This window comes from Crotalus tigris, unplaced genomic scaffold, assembly GCF_016545835.1.
Source record: "Crotalus tigris isolate CLP2741 ecotype Arizona unplaced genomic scaffold, ASM1654583v1 scf7180000017710.2780689, whole genome shotgun sequence".
Taxonomy (NCBI): Eukaryota; Metazoa; Chordata; class Lepidosauria; order Squamata; family Viperidae; genus Crotalus; species Crotalus tigris.
Window position 1 is genome coordinate 2,318,894 of NW_024096582.1, and position 19,440 is coordinate 2,338,333.

The 19,440-nt window shown below is 41.5% G+C and overlaps 1 protein-coding gene across 1 annotated transcript in view; it reads left to right on the forward strand.

Moving 5' to 3' along the window:
• Window positions 1-4,084: 4,084 nt before the first annotated feature.
• The window catches only part of ST8SIA4 (ST8 alpha-N-acetyl-neuraminide alpha-2,8-sialyltransferase 4), an 81,593-nt gene continuing 66,237 nt past the window's right edge, over window positions 4,085-19,440 (forward strand). The window contains exon 1 of the mRNA XM_039338638.1: window positions 4,085-4,459. Within this exon, the coding sequence (XP_039194572.1) occupies window positions 4,347-4,459 (113 nt within the window). The 5' untranslated portion in view covers window positions 4,085-4,346. The remainder of the gene's footprint in view (window positions 4,460-19,440) is intronic.

A 19,440-nucleotide genomic window follows, 5' to 3' on the forward strand; every position in this document is an offset into this window, starting at 1 on the left:
TGCCCTCTCCAATTCATTTTATGCACAATGCTCCAAGTGAGTTGCAGAAAGTTAAAACAATTGTCAAAAAATCAAATAGTTACTATGGCTTAGCAGAAGGTGCAAAAGCAGTTAATGTGAGCCACTAAACTAGTTTAAACATGTGGTTCATGATAATATAGTAAGGAGGCTTACTGCTTTAAAATTATGCAGGCTGCAATTTCAGATCCACTGACCTGAAATAATTCCTTGAATAATTCCTGGTGAACATTATACTATAGTGCTGTCAGTAAGTTTTGTGAGCAAATGAGAACTTGGACCCTAAATTCTAATTTAGGCTTCTAACTTTAGTCCACTGTTGTGGCTCAATTCATGTTTAACAAGAATCTTCATATCATAGCACAAATATTAAAGCTTGAGTCTGCTGTTCCAATGCCTATATTATCCTTTACTTAAAATGCATACTAATTTGCCCAGGGTAATTTGAATAGCTTAATCTACAATTATTTCTGCATTTACATTTTGCTCTTTCAAAGCCATACTCCATAAAACAGAGTGTGTCATCTTTAAAAGCTATGAAACAGGATTTCTCTCAATTGGTATCTTCATTTGCTTAATTGAACAATTTAATATTCATTCATAGAAGTAACTTATTTGAATAACTGATTTAGTGTATGATTTAATATTCAGCTTTCCTAATATCAAATATATGGTCTTGTTTGAAGACCCAATTTCAGCAGCTACTGGTTCTCCTGTCACGTGCCCTAGAACTTTTAAATAACTTTTTTCCTTAGGAAAAAAAAATCCAAAATCCAGAATGTAATATATTAGAGCCAAATCAAAATGGTATAAAAGAGGTTGTAAATGTTAATGTTAATTCAAGATACTATAAAAATGCAAGATCTTTATAGTTTGTTCTCTTACCTCTTGTTTTCATAACATCTTTCTGGTGGAAAGTTTGAAATAATTCAAAAGCTTCCACTGCCCTTTGTGATGTCTTGATTATTTGCACATAAGGACTCTTGCTGAGAATCCTGTGATGTCCTCTATACTCAAGAGCCTAGTATATTTGTTTCTGGCTTGGCTACTATATGTTTGAAAGTAGAGTAACACTACTTTTCTCTTTGAAAACCTACGGCTGTGTGGTATTTCTGAGTAATCAATGGTATAACCGTTACCTTTATCTCAACAACCTACCAGGATCTGGGTTTTCTGGGTTGCCAGCAGGTTTCCTAAAAAAACCAAGATTCTGTGCTCAAATAAAGCCAGATTCTCCATAAAAAAACTCCATATAATAAATCAGTCTCAAACTAAATTATTTTTATCTATTTAATATATACAACATAATGCAACAAATAGAAAAATCTAGATTTCATTAAATTTTAAAATAAAAAAACCTAGAAACTCAATCAAGGATTGAAAAACTCAAAACCCAAAACTTATTACTGAAAACCCTGCATTCTCTCAAACATACAAAATGATCTTTAAAAAGGGAGAATTTTTATGTAATTTATTTCCCTTTTGTGAAAAATAATGGTATAGAGAAGATATTTATCACCAGAGATAGTATAGGAATTTGAAGTGGAACAGTGATCAAATGGGGTTTGCCCTTGTTTTCAATATACTGAACAGAAAACAGAAATAAGCATGAGAAGACTACTGTATATTACTTTCAAAGTGCTCTTGAGAGATTGGTGAATGCATTGAAAAAATCCTTAAAAATCTATTAGTCAAGTATTGTTTGAGTTGCTTATTACTTTGAGGCATCATATGGTAAGACACAAAGAAATAGGTTAAGTCATGATATTTCAAATTTGGGAGAGGTTAACGGTACTCAGGAATCCAAGTACAAACAAAGTGGTTTTAGTTAAAAAAAAAATAAAGCTTACTTCTTTTGGATCCTGCTTTAAAACCCATTTCACAGAGGTAAAATGCTGAGAACCAGACAAATCACTTGAACAAGAGCCATAGGCCAGTGCTTCTATATTATTTTGAGAACAATCCATTATTCATACCCTGCAGTGTTTCCCAAACTTGACAATTTTAAGGCATGTGGACTTCAACTCCCAGAATTCCACAGCTAGCGTTGCTGGCTGTGGAATTCTGGGAGTTGAAGTCCTCATGCCTTAAAATTGTCAAGTTTGAGAAACACTGCCCTAGAACACAGCATAATATTGCTTCTGTATTTATTCTGGCATTGGGGAATCCCGATTTCAAATAATTGCTTGGTCATTAAACTCACCAATCTTTATAAAATCCTTAATCTGTAACAAATATAGTTAGGTTTTTTTACTGGAATAAAAACTATATCCTATTTTGTAAAAAAAATATTTATAGAATGTAGCTTTATATGTATAAGCCCACATCACTGAGTATTTATGCCCTATTTCACACTGTATTACCATTTCAAAGGATTGTACAATTCAGATTAGATTGGTTTAGGAAAGCTGTTCAATTCTGCATTCAAATCTGTGCAAGTATTGTTATCCAACTGGTAGTTAATTTAGCTGTATGTATATAATTCCAGAGCAGGTTCCTAAACACAGGCTATCAGTCATGTTTCTCTGAACCAGGGCAGAGCTACCTAGACACTAGGACTGGGTCTGACCCCGAGATTCTCTTTATATAGCCAGCAGACCTTAACCATTAAAACTGGGTAAGTTTCTCATGCTGATGTTTTAAGTAAAAAACAAAAACAAAAAAAATCCTCTGGTTAAAATAGTTACATCATAGCTTAAAGTGAAGTAAATTCTCTAATGTTCTCCAAGCCCAGTGCCTCCCCACCAATGCGTATGCTGTTCTCCCACCTCCTCTACAATTCTTAATTTCTATAATATTAAAAGAGATCCTCTTCCCAAGTTTGCCAGTGCTCCTCCAATTCCAGGGGACAGGGAGAGTGAAAATCATGTTCACCCAGCCTGCTAACCTGGGCCAACCTGAGTAGTTAGTAGTTCAGCAAGTTTTCATATCCCACCCACTACCTTATGTGGTGTGAACATTGTATGAATAAAGCAATCATATTATAGTATGCTTCACTTATTTGGCATAATCAGTTTTATAATCCAGCATTTTTGCTTTGTTAATCCAGATTTAGACTGCTGTATAAATCTGTCCAGACAAGAAACATGACCAGATAAAGCTAATTATACTTTATTGTAAGGTTACATTAGCAGAAACTTGGAAGTCTGAAAGTACATTTCTCCCATCTCTTTACAGCTCTAGGGGAGTCTCTTCAGTCCCATCTACATTTCTGCTGCGGGCTAAGCTGCTTTTTAACCGAGTATGGTCTTTGTTGTGCCTTTTTGCCCGTCTCCCAAGGTCATTCCTACATACGTTCACAGAACCCAATGATGAATTTGAAGGACACCCTCAGCGGTGGGATAAACCCAAAATTAAGATAAGCCAGACCCGGCTGATACTTGAATAGGAGACACCAGACAATCTTGGGATTTAGGATTAGTTTGAAGAGTCAAAAGCAGTCAGAGAAAAAGCAACAATAACACACCACCATATAATTGTTGCTGAGTCAAGGTGGACGTCAAGGAATCATTGTCTTAGGTTAACCACGGGCAAGAACACTCAGAAGTTCCACTTTTTTTTTTGTTTTACCGCCACGTTCGCCAATAAAACAAATGCAAATCATCTTCCAACAAAAGCACGATCGTCTTTTGATCGCATCTTTCCTTCAAGCAATGCAGAGTCAAGGTAAGGCGGACCATCTCACCGAGCGCGTTAAAAGAAGAAAAAAAAAACCCTACTCGCCCCTCAGGAATCAGCGTCAGTGAACTCCTGGGGACTTACTTTTGCCTAAGTGGTCTCGAGGAACACTGAGGTCCTCGCAACCTAAGGGGAAGAAAAGAATCTTCCAGGCCACCACCTTCGTTGGCCACTTTCTTCCCACCGAGATCCGATGACTGCCCTGAGCAAGCTTCCCCTCTCCTCTCCGAAAGGCGCTTTTTAAAGTTGAAGAAGCAGCGTTCCCCGCCTCCTCTGGCCACCTATTGGCTGGGCTTTGCTCATCATTTCCCCGCTAGGGAAAGGGCGGGGCTACGTGACGCCCCGGAGACTAGCGGCTGCCGCCTCTGCTGTTACCTAAACGGGAAGGCAGCGTGAGAGGAGCTTGGAGAGGAGCAATTGCCGAGCGTTCTCGGGAGCGCGTGGACTTCGGGCAGGACTTCGCCCGCGGGGGAGGGAGAAGCAGCGGTAGCCTCGCCTCCCACAACACAAAGTCAGCTTTTTTTTTCTTTCCTTTTTTTTTAAAAAAAAAAATTGGCTGAACGCTGCTTTGTTTTATCTCCTTTGCTCCCTTTTCTCTTTGCATCCTGCCAAACAAAGGAAATAGAAGGAATTCTGATTTTGCAGGAGACATGCGTTCCATCAGGAAGAGGTGGACTATCTGCACGATAAGTATCCTCCTGATCTTTTACAAGACAAAAGAGATTGCAAGAACGGAGGGGCACCCGGAGGCGCAACCCAACGGGTAAATGCAAAGCGTTTGCTTTCACATGTATTTGACAAAACAGGGAGGAGAGCTGGGATGCGCACACAGCGCATTAAGGTGCAAAGGGGCCAGTGGTATTTCCTTCCTTTCAGCCCCCTTCCCCCCTCTCCAACTCGTATTGAGTAGGTGTGTATTTTTTTTTTCTTTTTCTGAGGATGTTGTGAAGATTTCTCTCCCCCCGGCCGCCCACTTCCTTTGGATCTGCAATCTGCGATTTCGCCCTCGCGTAGCTAAGCGTTACGGTCGGCTTCAGGACAGATGTGACCCCAAGGCGAAAACGATGGCGCGGGTTTTGGAAAGAAGTTGAAAGGGGGGGGGGAGAAGAGTGATTGCCCAAATGGGTTGTTCGACGGCTGGGCAGTTGCAAAGAGTTGAATAAAATAAGGGGCACGCTAGATATTTGGAAGCGTTCACAGATTTCGAAGTAGCGAGAGTAGCTTGAGATGCGGGAAGCGGGTCTGTTTTCTTATACTGCTGGTTGAGGGGGAGTGGCATTCCTTCCTCCCTTCCAGAAGTTCAGCTGTGCTTTATAGAGAAGGGTTGCGGATTCGGAACGCCCTGGACCTAGACGGAAATTTTAAGTGGGAATTACTGCCAAGTTAGTGCTCATCATGTATGTTGACTTTATTCCCTTTCCGCTTCTACTGGGTTACACTTCATCTTTAGATCATTTAAACAGGATTAGCACCGAAGCAAGTTAGATTGCGCTCAGCTGCTGATGATATTGTGCTTGCCCTCGGAATCTCACGCCGTCTCCCGAAGGCCAAGTTTTCTGTGAGTGTTGAGGGACGCGTGTCCTCTTTGTAGAGAGGCACGTCCCCGTTAATATACCCAGTGCTCCTTCGGGGCAACAACACGTCCAAAGCCGCCCTTATGTTATTTTTCGTTCGAGGCGATGACAAATGATTCATATTGCCACGCGTCCCGACTGTCGAGCCTTGACACTTTATAAGCAAAACAAAACTTTAGCCCGTCTAGTGCGGCGTAGCTGTGGCGAGACTGCAGTTCGAAGCGCGCAATTAAAGGGAGGGGAAAAAGGAACCTCCCCCATTTTTACGATACAAGGTTGTATTTAATTCTGACAAGCTTGTCAATTGGAGGAAGCGGCGGGATTAGCCCCACCGACTTATGTTTTGGAGGATTCAAGGAGGATCCTGGTTGCTGTTGCTACTGCTGCATTTTTTACGCGGCCGTTGGCGGGCATAGGACTAATTTAATCCTGAAGCTGGCTTGTTTGGTGTAGGCATGTCTGTTGGCGGGTGGGAAGGCGTGTCCGATAGGAGGTGGGGAGCCCGTGGTGCCTGGGAAAGCCAACGCGGTTCGCGTATACTACAGCAGCAAAAGACGTTGCCGTTTAGGTAGGGTAACTATCTTGCTCCCGCTCCTTCCCGCCCAGCAAAGAGAGGAGATGCTGCCCGTACTGGAGAGGGGCGTGTATATGTGTGTGTATTTCTCTGGTCTGCCTCCGCTCCGATTCCTGCTCCCTCCGCCGGCACCTATACATTTCATGCTTGTCTGCTTGCTTAGCCCCTCGAGAAATCCTGCGGAGGCTAAATGGTAGCGCAGCGTTTCGAATAGGAAGGCGGGAGACTTGGAGATGCGTGTCAGCCAGGACTGCTTGTCTCCTTCCTTGTCACCCCAATACAGTCCCATCCTAGGTAGCGTTTTCTTTGCAAACGTCTCCTTCCTCGGCGAAGCTGCAGATGACAACTCAGTCGCAAAATCGTCCAGCTGTAGTTCAGGCAGAAAAGGGGGGGGCATGACAAGAAGGGGGGCCTGAGAGCAGCTCACTCCCCTCTAACCTGGAGATGACCCTTCTTTCTCCTCCGGCTTTCTCGCTTTGCGGGGTACGACCGCCCCGATACAGCCGAAGAGAGGGGCAGCTTGGCAACAATCTGCTCCGTTGCTTTGTGCTTCGCTTCCCGAGCAAATAAAATAGAAGGCGTCGTGGTCGCGTTTCCTCTTTAGTGAGCGTGGTCTGCGAATCCTTGCCGGCTTTTGCGTGGTTTGCACAAACAGGAAAAGTGCTGCACCAATGGATGGGCTTCGGTGATAAGGTTTCAGAGGTGCCAGCAGAGACAAAAGATTAGCTTCTTTGTTAGCCATCAGCTACAATTCTTGGCTTTCTTTTTTCTGCCAAACAGTGGCTGCAGCTCCTACAGCTTTACACCTCCTTCCTAAACTGTTGGGATAAATCTCTGGAAACACATCTGTTCTAGTTAAAGCACCTGCTTGTCGAAAACTATGCCAGCATTATTGTGCTGCTCCCACTGGCAGTGTATTTTCCTGCTGCAAGAAAGAACCCCGTTAACTGTGTTTTCTTTATTTATGAAGCTAAGGATTGATAGATCCCCCTGGATTCCTTTCTTCTCCCACTAAGCATTCCCTGCCTGAGTTAATAGCAATCATAGATCACTCTCCTGAAGGCTGGAGTTTAGACACATCCTTAAGGTGCAAGTTTACTTGCATGTTTAGAATGACATGCTTAACTATCAATTGTGCTGACTGATGGCAGATCTTGTGGGTGCATGCAGGGTGAAAAAGAGGGTAGGAAACAGTTGATAATGAACAAGCTCTGAGGTGCAAAGAAATAGTAATGCTAATCATGACTGGCCAAGGAATCTAATTCTGACCTGGCTAGCAGCATCTGAGTAGACTCAATGGATATAATTCATAGAAGTCGGAATAGAGTTTGCAAAGTCCCCCTCCCCATTGGACAGCCACAGGAAATGCAACTGCACGATACTCATCCTGGAGGGTTGGTGGCAGTTTCAGTGCTTTCTGGTAAACGCAGCTGTGTGAAACCACTTGGTAGCAGAAGCAGTGCAAGAACTGTATAGCAGCCAGTGGGGACAGAAATAGCCCACATCTGGCATATGTCCTCTATCTTTATTGGTTTAAGTCAATCTTCAGTCAGTGAAATTCTAGTACTCTTTTGAAAGGGGTTCCCCAAAGCGCTCATGATCTCCAAGGGTTGATGGTACTATCTGTTATTGTTACCATTGTCATTTGTAATATTATTAGTAACATTAGTATTTTTAATACAATAAATGGCATATGGGGTGTGAATGAGCCATCTAAAATGGGTGGGGAACTATGGCCCCTTTAGGACTTGTGGACTTGAACTCCCAGAATTCCTGAGCCCAGGGATTGATGAGGTGAAGAATTTGGGTATTCCTGATTTAGAAGAAGCTTAGGTAAAATGGACAAGCGCTCTGGAAAGTTCTAGTTGGAGATTAATGCCTTTTTTATAATCCAGGTATTCAGGCTCCCTTGAAGCTTAAGCTAAAAGGCCAAGTAGGGCAGTGACCAGAGGAGAGAAGTTGCGGGTTTGAAATAAATTATGGCTAACTTGCCTCTTGATTTCAGTACTGTAACTTGCTTCTAAAACTTTTTTCTGTATCAATTTATCTATTCCTCCTCCTCCTCCTCTCAGTATTAAAATTTTCTCATATAAATATTTCTGTATGCTGTTCACTTCTTTCCAGAATGAATTGTGAAACCATTGTTTTCCTGGGCAGGTCTGATCTATTAAAAACCTACTTTAGAACCAGATACAAGATTATGTTGAAGTCTGTGTTTTTAATTGTTCCCCAGAACATATATTCATGGGTTCTTGAATGCTTTCTTACTAGCAGACAGATGAGGGAAAATACAGTTTGCATTATCCTTTGAATGGGTGCTTGTGGAGAAGAGTTAATAAGTCATCTGCTTTCACAGTTTGGTAGCTACATGCAGAATTGAGAGTTGATTGGTATTCTATCACTTTCTGAGTTGGTTGATTAATCTGTTGTAAAACAAAATTGCCCAAACAGCATTGAAACACCCAATGGAATTACTGCCAATTTTGGCCTCACCTTTATTGATACACATGTTTCTTCAGTCACAGTAAAACTTCAGCTATCTTTCTCCCATCACTTCACTTATTTTATATTTTATTTATTTATTTGGAAACCTCTTTGCTACCAAATTAACTATCTATTGCTTTGACCTAGTGTTTTCCAATGTTCTGCAGAAGAACTTGGATTGCTTCTGACCATTAACATGTTGGCTGGAGATGATGGGATAGGAATTTTAGTTACAGATATTTTAGACTTGGGCACAGCTAAAGAAAAAAGGTAATGAACCATCTGATTGGCCTTATGCTGATTTCAGGCAATAGTTATAAAGATTTAAAGCAAAGTATAAATATCTGAGTAATAGTGGTTAGGGGAAAAAGAAAAGAGAAGTACTGAACACTTCATTTTACATTTTCATTTTAACTTATTTTATTACATTTAATTTTACTTATATATTACTTGAATGTTCCATGATTTTAGCATTTTTTAAAAAGATTGGCATTTGGAAAGTTGTAACTAAAGGATAATATGCTTTGTTATCATATGCCTAGCTAAATCTATATATGGTTCTATATTTTTATTCTGTTGCATATTGGTTAACAGTAATTGTCTATTTAATAACTGAAAAATTTTAAGTTGGAATATTTTTAATATTTATAAAGAAACAAGGATCAAAATCAAAATGAAGTAAATGTATCCCAACTCTAGCATCTCTCTAGCCATTACTGATCTCAGATCTTGTAGGCCTGTAAAATGGCCCAGTTGCTTGTTGAGTTTTGAGATTCTCTCAGTTGTAACTCATTGTGAAATATTAGAAATTAAAACTTTGTGTTTGCCTGACATCCAGTAAAAGCAAACATTGCTTTATATACAAACTAACTTAGCCTGTAGTGAGACACAAGGCACTTTAAAAATATGGCTGGTACAAGAAAAATATATAATATTTTATTGTATTGGTTAGGATGGAGGCAGAAATGTTCCGCTTAATTTTTCTATTAAAAGAAGAGAAAACAAATATTATTTTAAATCAGCTTTAGCAAGTCAGTAACAAGGTTGCATTACGATGGTGTCCAAATTGTAAAGCCAATTAAAAGTTTATAACATACAACTTTTTAAAGTAAAAGGATTATTTTTGTGGGGGAGACAAAGTAGCATTTATCAGATAGTATTCACTGGTCAAATTATGGCAGTAGTAACTTTTCCAGACAAAATTGTATGCAGCATAACAAAAATGACTTTTCTGGCAAAGAATGATCATTTGACCGTAAATGAAAACATTCAACTATCTTTTACTTCTTCTATCCACTGTCTCTCTATCAAGGCAGCTCCAATTTTTAAGACTGTAATACACATCATGAGATACATATCAAGAATGTTATTTATTTATTGAAACTGTTAATCAAGTTTGGGGGAAAAGAGAGACTAACTATGGTGGATTCAGTGGAAATACGGCACACAGACATTTATGTTTGAATAAACTTTACAGAATTGAAGTATAAAAATGGAAAACTTGAAGCTATCTGGAAATGTGTTCTCAACTGGTATGAGTTCTACTTAATGCCACAAAAAATAAAATGTTTTGCCAGTTTGTGGTAAGAGTTTATGTGAAGATTCTTGATTAGAAGCATGACTGTCTTCAGATAATTTTATTTTTTGCTGAATTTGTTTATTCGCTCCTTTTTATAATAGATTGTGTCACAGTTTTGATAGAAAAATTGTGGCCTTTTAAAAGTAGAGATTACCTGCTGACAGAAGCAGGTAAAAAGATAAACAGAACAGAAAGCAACATAGATTCAGCATAGAAACAAATTAGAATCATAAAAACAATTAAGGATCAGAGGCAAAAATCAAGTTCAAATTAAGCATTCTAAATTCTCATTTTTCAAATTTAAAAACTACTTATCCTAGGAGAATATGGCATAGATTTTTCAAACAGAGTTGTTTGCAAAACATAGTAAGCCTAAAAAAGTTTATTTGATGAGATACAGAATATCAAGGTATACAATACCATCTTACTTTCACATCCTTCAATGTGCACATCTTTGTGGCTAACCTTGTCCAAACCTCAAACAGCTGCCAAAATGGCTGATTCTGATTTGGATGACATGATTAGCTACAAAGCTTGACTAATAAGTTACTTGTGAGAAATGGAAAAATACTGGTATGTGATGTTTAGTGACCGTATGTAAAAAAGGATATTTTCCTTAAAAATTGTTACAAAAGAGTAAGATGGACTACTAAAAAATAATAAATGAGGATAAAAATAAACCAGAAGAGATGTCCAACAGACCAAGAATATTAACTTGAAGTTGGAGAAATAGCATGAAGCAGAAACAAGCAGATTACCCAAACTTCTTTTAAATAGACTGTGTTATATATTGTTATTATTTTTACTAACTAGGTTTTCAGAACATTTTGACTGCTCGGGTCTGTTATGATCACTAAATGAATGATTGTAAGTCAAGGATTATCTTCCATTTGTTTAGTGATCAGAGTTATAACAGCAGTGTTACAAAAAAAATTACTTAAAAATGATCCTCATGCTTACGACTATTGTAATATGTCACAGTCACATGATCAAAATTTGGATGCTTGACAATCAGCATATATTTTCAATGTTTGCAGTGTTCCAGGATCATGTGATCTCTATTTGCAATCTTCCAGTTGTCTTCTTATAAGCAAAGTCAATAGAGGAAGCTGGATTTGCCTAATAACCACATGGTTCATTTAACAACTGCAGTGATTTGTTTAACCATGGTAAAAAAAATGGTTGCAAAATTGAGTGGAGGTCACTTAACAAACATCTTGCTTATCAATGAAAATTCTGCTTCCAATTATCTTGTAGGTCAACAACTACTCGTATTTGGAGCATGAGTACTTTTATGGACAATTATTTATTTGTCGGATTTATATTCCTCCTTTTCCCAGGAACACAAGGCAACAAACCCAGCTCTTCCTTTTCAGGTTTTTTCATAAGTTTAACTGCCAGGCATGAAAGACCAGGACTATCTGCAAAGTTCCAATAAACTGATTTACTACTACTCATGCCTATGCATGGGAACCTATTAGCACTAGTTTGGTGCTAGATAAAGGTCAATGGAACTCAAGAAGAGTTGGACTTAGTTCATTTGTTGCTATGTAGAGATTCTAGGCTGATTCTTCTTTGGACTTAGCCCCTAGGTTCTGTCACTTCTTCTACTACAATAACCCATTGCACTATATTGGATTGAGAAAGCATGGCCAGTACAGAGTCACTCAGTGTATTTCAATCACTGAGGGTGGATTTGAACCTGCTTTTCACTTATCCTAGTTCCAAAATGTTAGCTCCCATGCTGCACTACACTACCATATTATGTTTTAGTGAATGTATATCACTGCATACTGTGAAACACCCATGGCATTTTTTGGAAGTTATTAAGGGGCTATGGCAAATTCAATACAAATGGAAATTCATTGTACAATTGTTATGCGTCATGTAGTATATTTTGATCACTTTATTTTTAAGTGTGCTATGATGCTGGTTCAAGAAGGCAACATCACCCACAAATCTTAGCACTGTGTGTGTTTATTATTTAAAAGGGATTGTTTCATATGACATTGACTTGGAAGGCAGAGAAATGCTGTGTAATTAATTTTGGCATGAATCTGTCCCCTGAGATTTATGTGAACATTGTTCACCAAAGATTTTATCATTATTCTTTATAACATTAAATTTGAAAAAAGTATTATGTACATGCATAAATGTATATGTATTTGCATTCCTTGCCCCATCTTAAAATTACTATGTATGAAGTTTGAAATAAAATTTGCTTTGTTTTCTTTAAACCAAGTTTAAGTTCAACTTTGATCTGTAAATCAATCATACATATTGGATGGGATGTCTATCCAGCAGGCATACAATCATTGATCCTATGAGTTCTCCTAGGCAAGCCTCAAGATGCGATGAAGCACAACTTAGTCTTTTTGGATATTACTGTGTGACATGAGATTGCTATATACAGCATACAGAAATCCACATTCTTTTTAGGGTGCTGATGAAGTGTGCTATAGCAGTGTTAAGTCTGATGTTGCCAGTTTGCTGTCAAGCTAAGATTAAACTACGTATTATGCCATATGAAGGTCTGTATGGTTTAGGCCTTCCTATCTGACAACTGTGTTCTCTTTTTACATCTGTATCTGGAAGGTAAAGATTTAGCAAAACTGCCCTCTTGAAGATGTAAGGAATTCATTGAAAAGCAACCCAAAACAGCCAATTCTGAGCCATAGGTTTCTCAACTGTGAAATTCCCTCCCTCTTTAATTACAATTGAGACTGATCTGAAGATGTGTCTGCTTAACTGGATCTTTGGATTAATTTGTGGTGTGGTGCTTCTTGTTTACTCAGGATGTTCTAATAGTTCTGTCCTGTGCAATCACTTTTAAAGCTGCTTTTTCTTTAATTTAATTGTCAAATGGCTTGATTGTGTTTGTTGGATTTGTTTTGTACCCCTTGCATCAGATTTGTCTTTTTAATACGTACATTGTTTTGTTGATATATTCTATATAGAAGTAAACACATTTTATTGTGTGATGTTTATGGGTAAAATATTTATTTTATGATAGTGTTTATAGCTTTAATGCCAAAGTCTTCAGATTCTGTTGCTGGCCCTCCTCCCATTTAAAGAATCTTATGTTGTGAGAAGGATTTCTAACTGAAGCTGTTGTTGACTGCTACTCAGATGATACAAGACAATGTGGACAAATTGTCTGACCTTGTATAAAACAAATTCTTACGTCCCAGAAACTAACTGGATTTTCTCAGGCATCATAGTTAAGGTATTTATCTCACAAGAGCTCCCGTCATAGACTCTGGGTGGCTCATCACAGTTAGTAAAAAACCAGCATAAAAACAGAATTGTAAAATAATTGTGCTTTTGGGATGGATAAAAAACCAAAGTCAAATCTTCTCTTCTTAGTTTATATTGAAACAGCATTGATCTCTTGGCAACAGTATGAACACATTAGATATTTCCTTCTTTTGGGATTTTTTTTTAAAAAAACTTAACTGCCTAAATTCATTTGATGAAAATCTTTTTGCATACAGTAACACCTACTTAATTAAACTATCCTTATACTACTAAAATCCATGTTATGTTTATCTGTTTGTAATCTCAAGTTAGCCCAAATGGTGCTAATACCATGACAATCTTTGAATCAAGGTACCTAAAATCTGCTATTTTAAAAATGTATAAAAATCCAGGATCCATTACTCTTGTGTAATTGAAATTTCCATGACGGTCACACCAGTTTTATTCACAAAGCATCATTCCCACTGCATCCCCATTTCCTGATCATGATTTCCGATGCTCCTCACTAGCTTCCCAGAAGCAAAGTAAATGGGGAAGCTAGCAGGAAGTCAGAAGCTGCTACTGCTCCCATTGCATTTTTGCCTGCCCATGGTCATTCTGTTTATCTGTTTAGGTAAATAAATATTGACATTATTGAAATTCATTTGCCACTATATTTATTTTTCTATTTATGATATATATCCTTCTTAGTTGATTACAAGACTGTTCAGCAAAATATGGACAGCCTACAATTTAGTGTTCATTCTGGTCATATCAGATTGTACTGTCTGTCAAAAGATGACCCAATGGCTTACAGTGTTGTCTGGTTAATAAGGTTAATAGTGTACTTAAGGGCAAAAACTTAGAGCTTGAGTAGTAGCTTTAGTTAAAAAGTTACATGAGCATTCTACCTCTTTCTTCCAGTAATAAATCAAAACAATGGAGGATAAGATGTTTCTGTTATGTTCAACATGAGCAAGATTGATAAGAGAATAACAGTACTGTATGACTGTGGGCAAATATTGTCTTGTAGGTTATGTCATGCTGCATAGTGGACATAGCTTTTCTCTCCCATATTTGGTTGCTGAGACTCCCTCTCTAAACTGATGGATGCCACACTCTAATGAATAATAGACCTGATTTATTAATAGATATTCTCCAGCATGATGGATGGAGAATCCACCAGTGGGTTAATTCAGTCCTCCTGCCCAATCAGACTAAGTTGTCAAAGTTGTCACGCCCGTTCTGGCCTGGTACCTCCCAGTTTCAACTTAGTCTGTTCACCCAGAAGGACGTGACAATTTTGACTCCCAAATTCTTCCCTCAGGCAGGTTTGACTTAAATGAAAATTTTTATTTCTTAGCCCATTATTGGATTCTCCTCAGTAGGGACAGAGGCTACACAGCCCCTGTTTTATTCCTGCTGATTAGAGGCTTCAAGTTTCTGTTATCTGGAGGCCCCCCCTCTCTCTCTTTCTCTTTCTCTCTCTCTCTCTCTCTCTCTCTCTCTCTCTCTCTCCACCATTATCAGCCCCTTGAGTTGCGGCCGCTATTGGGGCCACCTACCTTTCAAGCTTATCAGAAGGTGCTTCCCTCATTGGAACCCAGCTACACATGGGAGGATTAGAATCAGTGAGAATTTTTTGCTCGCTGCTTCCTTCTTCACGTCTAAGCCACACTCACCAGAAAGTTCCTTTCTTTCCATCAGCTGCCTTTCGGCTTCTGAATCCCTGCTGCTGTCAGGAGGCGCCGCGGCTGCCACACCTCTCAGCTGTTTGGCATGGAGAACAAAGATCCTTCTGAGGCTTGCATTTCCCCGTTAATGAGAGGCAGAGAGAGGGGACTACAGAGAGATTGCCCCTGGCACGTCTCTCTGTGCTTTAGGGCTGGCGATTTGATCACTCAGCTTCGTATTAGCTACAGCCAATATTCGGCTTCTTTCTCGTTTCGGCTGCACAGCCGCCATTTTGGAGTATCGTGACACAGCCATTAGTAACAGGAATAGAGAGAGAGTGAGAGAGAGACTGCTCCGGGCGCATCTCTCTGCATTTTAGGGCTGACGATTTCATCGTTTCAGTTTCGTAATAGCTACAGCCAGCTTTCTAATTATTGCTTGTTTAAGCCGCACGGCCGCCATTTTGAACCGCCGTGACACGGCCGTAACTTGTAGGGCAGGAAGGGCTATACTCCTTTGAATCTTTATCGATTGATGGGGGCTGAGGCAGGGAGAATTAGCACCGGTTAGAACGGCCGTTTGACAATATCAGTTGCCCAACGCTGCTAGCCTCCTCACCTTATCAGTCGCGGGCGCCATTTTGGATCACCTCACAGAAAGTCCAAAATTTTTCCCACTTCGTGGGTGCCATTTTGTCTATCCCACATATCTAAAAGGCCTCATTGACCACCTGAGTATCCAAATTTGTGCTAGCAGGCACCCGAATTTTAGAGGGATTACATCTTTGGTGTCCATAGATATAGGACTACCTCTCATAAATTTCTTGATAATTGTTTTTTTTGCCATTTTCAACTCCTCCTTAGCCGATATCGGCCATGATATTGCAGGCAGTCCTTCAAGCGATGGCTTCCTCTGGACATCAACAGTCTTCATCCCTACCGTGATCTTCTTCAGTTCCAACTGCCTCAACACGACCTACAGTGCTTGACCGTTCAGTCTTAGTCTTGTCCCCTCAATCCCCGGGAAACGACACTCCCAAGTTCTTCCGATTATGACTACATGGGAGATCAGTGGTCAGACTGAGGAGCCTCCACAAGATTCTCATCCCATGGCAGAGCTCTTTAATTCTACGCTCTTCCAATCTCTACTCCGCAGGGCATGTGCAGCGGGTAAGATCGGCCCAGACCCTATTACCCTTCCTCCACCCAGGACACGGATCCGTTATTTTCGGAACCGGTTGTCCGGCGTCAACAAATCCCCTGTCCCCCCCCCCTTATTCCTTAAAAACATTCAGGGACAATGGGAATCCCTGGGCACCCAACCTTCCCAGGGGGGAGCAGAACGCAAGTTAGTGGATATGGTCCCTACTATAACAGATTTGCTGTAGGTGCCTAAAGTGGACGACTCCATAGCTCCACTTTTATCCTCCTCCACATTACCAGGAGATGTCTCTGATGCCCTAAGGGCAGAGGATAAAAAATCTGAATTCTCCTTATATAAGGTATACCAAGCATCAGCATGGGCACCAAAGGCGGCAACCTCCACCTCGTTCTTTGCCAGAGTCTCACTCATCTGGCTCAGAGAACTTCAAGCGAGGATTCACCTAGAGGAGGTCAGGATTCACCAAGATCTCACCAAACTGGTGGCAACCTCTGAGTACATGGCGGACATACCTTTGTACGCCACCAGGCATTCTGCCTGAGCAATGGCCTCCAGCATTGTCACGCGACGACTGCTTTGGCTTAAGAACTGGAGGGCTGAAAGTAAACATAAATGGCACATCGCCACTGCTCCATTTAAGGGGGGTCAGTTATTTGGTGAGGCACTAACGCCCTACCTAGTAGAGAACAAACAGAAGGTGATCTCCCATCTTATTAGAAGATCAAATAAATGGTTTTTTCCCTATGCTTGCCGTCAGTCCAACAGAGGCCGGACAAACATCCCGTCCCTTTATTCCCAGAGCTGACCCTTCATTTGACAGGACAAATTATACGGACCAACCCCGACACCAAACCCAGAATAAGTCTTCCTTTCGAGGCAGAGGGGGTCGTCCCTTTCGTTGCTCCAAGTCCCTCCCATTGGCGGCAGACTAACTCTTTTTATCCGCCTATGGAAAAACACAACTACAGACTCCTGGGTACTACGGACCATAAGGGAGGGTCTGTCCCTGGAGTTCGTACCAGACCCATAGATCATTTCGTCTCTTGTCCAACCTTGAGAAACCCAATAAAGAGGGGTCTCATGACAGATGCCATTTGGCATCTACTAAATATCAGGGCCATAGAGGAAGTCCCAGCGGACCAGGTAGGAAGGGGATATTACTCCATCCTTTTTGTGGTCCCAAAATCCTCAGGAGGATGGAGGGCAATCCTCAACCTCAAGGGCCTGAACTACCACCTCAAGCATCGGAAGTTCAAGATGCAGATGCTCCATTCCATCTTGGGCAACGTCAGGTGTGGGGATTACATGACCTCAATTGATCTTACAGAGGCATATCTACACATCCCCACCCTCCCAGATCATCGCCAATTCCTGTGGTTTTGTCATCTCAACTGCCACTTCCAATACAGGGCCCTACCATTTGGTCTCTTGTCTGCCCCCAGGGTCTTCACCAAGATCCTGGTGGTCCTGGCAGCAACTTAAGATTGGCACCGGTACACGTCCAGTGTTACCTGGACGATATCCTTATCCAATCAACCTCCATCCCGACCGCCCAGTCAGATCTGGCCCTTACGATCAGGACTCTTCAGGACCACGGATTCTTGATAAATTTTCAGAAAAGCAAGACGGTCCCCTCAACCCGCCTCTTACACCTGGGTGCAGTAATAGACACAGACTCTTGTCATGTGATCCTGTCAAAAGACTGTCAAAACAGCATCCGAGACCTGATTCTCAGGGTCTGCAGGGAGTGGGTAGTGACACTAGCTTTGCTTTCCCAGCTACTGGGGAAATTAATATCTTGCATAGCGATAGTGCCTTGGGCCAGACTACACTCTCGGACTCTCCAATGGTTCCTGCTCCTGCTCCAGAGACTGTGTACCAGTTCCTCCAACCAACTGGTAAGGGTTCCCCATCAGGTCCTCTGCTCCCTCGACTGGTGGACATCCTCAGCCATGCATAAGGGGACTCTCTTCAAAGAGCCTCACCAAATTCTTCTGACCACGGACACAAGTCTCTTCGGCTGGGGTGTACACTTCCAATCTCAGATGGCTCAGGTTCAATGGTTGCGGTTGGACCTGAAGCACAACATCAATTGCTTGGAGCTCAGGGCGATCCATCTGGCTCTCCAGCACGTCCGCATCGAGATTGGGGACAACATGTGCTGCAAAGGCTCACGTGAACCTGCAAGGGGGCACTCATTCCAGGTCCCTCGTGACGGAGGCTCAGTCGTTGGGTTCCTGGGCAGAGGTCAACCTACTTTCCATCAGGGCCGAGCACATTTCGGGAGAGGCAAACCGGCAGGTGGACTTCCTCAACAGGTCAATAGTGACCATTCAGAGTGGCGGCTGCACCCGGATCTCTTCACAGAGATCGCAGCAGGTTTGGCCATCCAATCATAGACCTGTTTGCCTCGCTGGAAAATGCCCAGCTTCCCAGATTCTTTTCACGCTTCCCCTCTCGGGGGGGCGGAGGGGATGGACACTCTACACAGCCCACGGCCACAGAGCCTATTGTATGCCTTTCCTCCTTTCCCTCTGATTCCAGCAGTTACCAGGAAGATACTACAGGAACAGGCAGAGTTAATATTCATTGCACCTCACTGGCCGAGACGACCGTGGTTTGCAGACCTGGTGAGCCTTTCCACAACTTCTCCGTGGTAGATTCCCGACAATCTCAGAGGTTTAACACAAGGGGCTCTACAACATCCAGATCCCAATGGCTCCAGTTGGCTGCCTGGCGCTTGAACGCTGCACCAACTCAGAAGTCATACTTGTCAGGAGTGATTGACATGATTCAGGCTGCCAGGAGACCAGCGACTAACCGCATTTACGATCACACTTGGCGGAATTTCTGCCACAGGTGTGACAAGAACCACTTGAGTCTCTCCGAAGTGATCATCCCAAAGGTCTTAGATTACTTGTTGGAGGTCATCAATAAGGGGTTGTCGCCCAACACCATTTGCAGGCAGGTAGCGGCTCTCTCCACGGTGCTCTCCTGGGACAGATCAGAATCCTTGTCTCAGCATCCCATGGACTGTTTCTTTCTCAAAGGAGTGACAAATAGCAGACTGCCTGTGGTTCACAGGTATCCCTCCTGGGAGCTACCCCAGGTTCTGCAGGCCCTAACTGCCTCATCCTTTGAACCCATTAGAACAGTGTTTCTTAACCTTGACAATTTTAAGGCATGTGGACTTCAACTCCCAGAATTCCACAGCCAGCAATGCTGGCTGTGGAATTCTGGGAGTTGAAGTCCACATGCCTTAAAATTGTCAAGGTTGAGAAACACTGCATTAGAACCTGTTCTTTGTGATCCTTGTCACTCAAGGTTGCCTTCCTGATAGCTATTACCTCCGCCAGATGCATCTCGGAGCTGGCCGCTTTATCTGTCAGGAAAGACCTGTGCACATTTCATGAGGACAGAGTGGTTCTCAGGTTGGATCCTTCCTTTGTCCCTAAGATAAA